The 6000-nt window shown below is 45.8% G+C and overlaps 1 protein-coding gene across 7 annotated transcripts in view; it reads right to left on the bottom strand.

Annotated features, from left to right (window-relative positions):
• Positions 1-792: 792 nt before the first annotated feature.
• ZNF346 (zinc finger protein 346) overlaps positions 793-6000 on the bottom strand; it is a 33336-nt gene continuing 28128 nt past the window's right edge. For 2 of the 7 annotated variants that reach the window (XM_039239762.1, XM_039239765.1), the window contains exon 7: positions 793-4664. In XM_039239762.1, coding sequence (XP_039095693.1) covers positions 4577-4664 — 88 coding nt within the window. In that variant the 3' untranslated portion in view covers positions 793-4576. Of the gene's footprint in view, positions 4665-5517; positions 5609-6000 lie in introns of those variants that run through there. The other 5 variants (XM_039239761.1, XR_005529769.1, XM_039239760.1 and 2 more) reach the window with 5 other exon arrangements.

Genomic DNA, 6000 nt, shown 5'->3' with positions numbered 1-6000 from the left:
AGAGAGAGAGGGAGACACAGAATTTTTTTTGAAACAGGCTCCAGGCTCTGAGCTGGCTGTCAGCACAGAGCCCGACGCAGGGCTTGAACCCACGAACCGTGAGATCATGACCTGAGCGAAAGTCAGATGCTTAACCGACTAAGCCACCCAGGCGCCCCTGTATCTATTCTTTTAATTCCCACAATAACCCATAAGGTAGGTACTAGTGTTTCATCCTTAGGTACAGGTTAGCTCACCACAGGATTGTTAGTTCACCATGATCACACAGCCCCGCAGAGCTAAGATCTGAACTGTGGCTGCCTGGTTCCAGATCCTGATTTTTTTTTCTTTTTTCTTTCTTTTTTTTTTTTCTGTACACTAGACTAGACTGCCTCTCCAGGGCTGATGCCTCTTCTGCCATGAGACCTTCCTTAGCCACCAGAGCCATGAGCAGAAGCTTCCTCTGATGTTTACCTGCTGGATTATGTATTGTGGGTCCTAGGCACTGATATCAGAGACCATTCCAGGCTACAGAAATTAAAATCTGATCTCAGGAACGCTTAGAGTAAGAGGAGCCCTGATTCAAAGTCAATATGAACACTTGGGTTCAAATTCCCACGTGCCACTAGAATGTCCAAAACTAGAAAGACTGACAATACCAAATGCCGGTAAGTTGGTAGAACCACTGTGGAAAGCCATTTGGTAGTATCTAGATAAGTGAAACACACCTATCCTACGACGCAGCAATCCTACTCCTGGATATATGTGTGCACACACCAAATGACACATACAAAAATTTTCACAAGAGCTTTATTTATACTAGTTCAAAACTAGAAATAACCCAATAGTCCATCAACAGAATGGCTAGATTGTGGTATATTCATATAATGGACTACTACAGAGCATGAAAAAAAGGAACTTCTGACACACACACACACACACACACACACACACAAACATGGATGAATCTGACAGACAGAATATTGAGTAAAAGAGGGTATGACTCCATTTTTATAGAATTCAAGAGCAAGCAAAACTAATTTATGGGGGTAGAGGTCAAAATAGTGTTTACTTCTGGGAGATAATAACTAGGAAGGGGAACAAAGGAAACTTCTGGGGAGCTGGCAACGTTCTGTATCTTGATCTGGAGGGTGACTGCCCAGATATACACATACATGTAAGGATTCATCAAGTTGTGCTCTAAAAATTGGAGCACATTACTAAATCTCAAGAAGTTAGGGAAAAAGTGGTATTTCAAATCCAGACAATTTCTGGGTATGGCTAAGTTATTTTTACCCACCCACATCCATTCTTCTCCCTTAATCTGGAAGGAGCCCCATACTTTCCTCTTTTCTCTTTCAGTCAAATGTTTTAGGTGGAGCTCACTCTTTCTCAGTCCCCAAATCAGGAGCCTAGTTGCAGTGATTGATTTAAGAATAGGAACAGGGCCAAGCTGGTTAATGAATGAATCCCAGAATTTTTTGTTGGAACTAGTAGGAAAGAAGATCTTTCCAACGGAGCTGCCTCTCCAACAGGAGACAAGCCTGGAGCTGCCAGTGGCCATCTTGCTGCCTTCTGGGGGGAGTTGGCCTGAGAAAGAGGCCACACAGAGGAAAGCAGAGTGAGATTAAATTCTTCCTGATGACATGTGTCAGAACCTGGATCTAGCCATCTCTGTACTGAAATTTTTCATTAGGTGAATCAATATACTTCCTTGTTTAGCTAACCACTTTGATTTCAGTTTCTTACAGTTATACACTGGAGTGTAATACACTGGGAATCTTGGATAAAATTATGAGAACTATGGGGGAGCTTGGAATAAAAAGTAACCACTGACCCCTGTCCAATCTATTTTGTGGCTGCTTCTTCTATGAGCCCATGGCCCTGCCAGAAGGTGGGTGAGGCATGCCCAGGGGTTATATGGGAAGGATTCTGGTCCTTTATGGAAAGGGTTCTGGACTAGGAATCTAGATAACTGGATTCTACTCTCCATTTTGTTGCTTCTTAGTGGCAGGACGTTGGGCAAAATACTACACCACTTTGACCCTTTTCTATGAAATGGAGTATCATTACCTACCTCAGAAGGCTATCATGCAGATCAAATGCAAGTTTCCCAACCTCTCCAGCTTTTTCATACCCTGAGGTGAGTTAGGACCTGCATCCTGGGCATTCTTGCTGTGCCCTGTAGGACCCTCAGACCATTGCCATAAAGACCTCTCAGAGGATGTGAGCTTCCCAAGAGCAAGAAAGTGTTCATCCCTGTGCCCTCTTACTAACTGGGCTGGGCACACAGCTAACAGGGACTCCTGAATCCAGACTAAGGTCTTGCAGGCCAAAGCTCATGATATGGCGGCCCACCCACTCTCTGCCCTTCATTTCCTTGTGTGATAGATGAGGCTGATTCGAATATCCCGGATAAATTAGAAGGACTGCAGGGAAATTGCTGAGACAGTCTGGACTTTGGAAGCTGAAAGCTGAGAACCCACCATGGGGGCCGCATAGGGCCTTTCCCTGCTGGTCAAAAGCAGGTGCCCAAGAACAGCTTGCTGAGTGAAGAGTAGGAGCTGAAGTTGCCTGGGAACCTTCCTTAGGTCTGGCTGTCTGCCTGAAACTAAGGTTGAACAAAAGACTCCTGAGGCCGTCACACTAACTGCTTCCCTAGCTCATTTCTGGGTCATAGAAAAGCTTCCTTCAAGAATCTCTATTAAGTCCATGGTACAAACCTAGTGCTGAGTAAGAGCTGTGAGGGAAAAGGCCATCTTTCCTCATATTCATTCATTCATTCATTCATTCATTCATTCATTCAACAAACACTTCATGACACACCACTCCACATTAGAGAAGTTGAGATGAAAGGGGCTAGGTCTCTGCCCTGAAGGGATTAGCCTAGAGAGAGCCATACTGGACACAACCTACATTTTGCCTTCCTTGTCTGTTTCTTGTCCTGCTCCCCTGCATTCCTTCTCCACCTAACAGCCAGAATGATCTACTCAAACAAAGTAGATCTCAGCTTAAACCTTCTAAAGAACCCCCATAAGACCCTCTGTGACAGGGGGAGATGGATAAGTGGATGAGGTTGTATTAAGTTTAGGGCACCCGGGAAGGCTTCCACAGGTTGCCAAGTAATTTAGATATTTATCTTGGTCCCACCTTCTTAGATCAGTATTTAGAGCCCTGGGAGTCTGAGAGGGTTGAGGGTGAGGGGTCAAGACACATATACTAGATCCAACGGTAATATGGCCCCAAATCCCAGGTTTGTTAATTTGCAGTCTGGCTCATGGGAGAAATTCTTTATTTAGATGCTTCAGTGATCAAGAGACAGAGCATAAGCACGCGCACACACACCCATACACAATACATAAAGGCATTTCACAGGCAAAGGGATAGGCAATGGGAGTTTGAGGGGGAAGAGGCCAAGAGAGCAGCTAAGGGGCTTCTTTGACTCAGTGAAGGGGGTCCTATGATGGTGACACTCCTTGGAATTCCTGCTTGAAAGCTACAAGGAAATATCCACTCCCAGTGAAATCCCAGGCCATAAAACACAGAAGAGTTGGAGAAATCTAGGTTTGGGGCCTGGGGAACATCTGTTTCCTCACTGCAGAAACCTGCACCAGCTCTCCTTCCTTTCCCTGGTACCCAGGAGTCCCCTGGTAGATAATGGAAGAGGGCTAGCACCACAGCAACCTGGTCTCCTGCACGAGGAGAAAGAGAGGGCTAGTAGAGCCAAGGGGCAGCAACGGACCTTTGAGCTGGCTGGCACGAGATAGTTCACCTTTAAGGGCACAGAATCATCAAGGGAATTTGCATGTGGGGGCTCTCCCACATGACCCTGGGTCAGAGCACCTCTCTGACGGAGGAGGGGGAAAGGACCCCCTTGCAGTTTTCATAATCCCACTGGATACTGAGGCCTTCTCCAACTCTAGCTTTTCCCCAGCTGATGCAGATCCTTAGCACCATTCAGGAACTGTGGAGAAGAGGCAGGAAGGACAGCACTGCTCTGTGTCATTGCTCTAGGAGGAGACTTCACAGTGGGCAGAAAGCTGTGTAATTGGCCAGCATCTGGTCTCAGGCTCAGGAAAGCCTGCACTTTTTGGGGAAAGGGAGTGCGTCATATTAGCTCCAAGCTCCCGTGGGACAGCCACTTCCATCTGCCCTTTCCCACCTAGGCTGAACTCTGGTGTGAAAGCTCCAGGTTTCACTGCAGCTGCCTGGAGCCCAGGGACAGCACAGTTCTTTAGCCACAGAGACTGGCTCAAAACTGACCTGCAAAGGAAAGACAGGCCTGGGGCTCATGACATATGGCCCAAAGAGGCTGGGTAAGGGGAAAGGCCATCCTCCAAACTACTATTCTGTGAGGCCCCAAGTCCTTTCAAGATCCACTCCCTTCCCTTGTCCTGACCTAGAGGGCTCATTCCAAAGGGGAAGAGCAGGGGTGGATTAGCCTGGACCAATCAGAGGCTATCTGTGGCCCACTCCTGCCTGAGGCCTGTGTATTCTCCAGGTATAAGAAAGGAGGAAGAGGGAGCCAAGGGCTGACCATGGTCACGGGAAGCTGGCTCACGGCTGGTTCAACCTGGGGTGCTGGACAGAAACACCTTTAATCTTCCAAGGTGGCTGGGTCTTTCTGAATGGGCTGCCTTTGCACTGGAATCTGGCCCAGGGGTGATGCCATTGTTTTTGGTGACCTGTAATTTGAGAAGGAATAAACACACAGGGTCAGTTTGTGGTGGTTATGATGGTGCTCCAGGTAGTTTCCTAAAAATAGTACAGCTCTTCCAGGGTCTTGAATATAAGGTGGCCAGGTATCCTTTACTGAGGGCCACTGCATGCTGGGCACAGTGCTGGGTGCTTTGCTTCTAGCATCCTATTTCATCATCATGGCAATTCTACAAGGCAGGGGATAGTGGATGGTACCCCTATTTCATATATGAGGAAACTAAATTAGAAATTGTAAGTTACCTGACTCCAGTAGGATTTTTATTGTTGTTTATTTTTTAATTTTAAAAATTAAATAATTATGTTGTTTTTGCTTTTTAAAAGTGTGGTTGATTTAGGACAGCAGCCCACATCTCTCCACTACCAAACCATTTATTCTGCCTACAGGGCCCTGTACGATCTGGATAGTACAGACTGATCATTTTCCCCCTCACACTGAATCAAAGTGGCTCTCCAGTCACCCTATCCCATTTTCTGGGTACCTAATAATATCTGATATTGTCTTATTTGTTTATGGATTTGTTTAGGATCTGCTACTACCACTAGATAGGGATCCAAAAAATCAGGGAAGAGCACTAGTGCTCCTACTGTAGCCCTAGTGCTCCAAATAGGACCTAACACATAATAGGTGCTCAATAAATATTTGTTGAATGAAAGCTTACCTCTAATAGTTCCCTTTTTGGTACCAGCACTCCACATACATTATCTCTAACTCTCAGGTCATCCCATTAGGTGAGGATAATGAGCTCCATATGGAATGGCAGAGCAAAATAAATGTACTTTGGAATCAAAAGGTTTGAATTCTGGGTCTAATTCCAAGTAACTAAGTGGCTCAGGCAAGTCACTTAACCTACCTGACATTAGGTTTCCTGCGGTCATAAAGTGGTGTGTGTGTCTTAATTCAGAGCTGCTACTGTGAATTAAATGAGATTAATTTAGGTATGCAACAAATTGTTAACTATAATCTTACAGAAGAGGAAGTGGAGGCTCAGAGAGGTTTACTGACTCACCCAAAGTCACATAGCTGAAAACATAGAAAGAAAACAGTAAACACTAGCATTTTCAAGACTGGGTAGCCCCAGGCTAGGACTCTGGTTGCCTCCAGGTCATATGCTGAAACTGCCACCACTCAAGCTGCAAGGGAGGTATGCTGAAATGGGAGTGAGCCCACTGTGAGGGCTTTTCTCAAGTCCATATCTAAAAGAAGCCTCACAAGTCCTCAGATCTGCTGTAGTGTGGGAGAGGAAACCAGGCAGAGTAGAGAGGACCAAGGACATTTTAAGTCTAATGTTCTGTTTCCACCAC

The sequence above is a fragment of the Hyaena hyaena genome, unplaced genomic scaffold (genome assembly GCF_003009895.1).
Source record: "Hyaena hyaena isolate Hyena2069 unplaced genomic scaffold, ASM300989v1 scaffold_160, whole genome shotgun sequence".
Lineage (NCBI taxonomy): Eukaryota > Metazoa > Chordata > Mammalia > Carnivora > Hyaenidae > Hyaena > Hyaena hyaena.
Note: the sequence above shows the minus strand (reverse complement) of the source record. Positions and strands in the feature narration are given on the sequence as shown.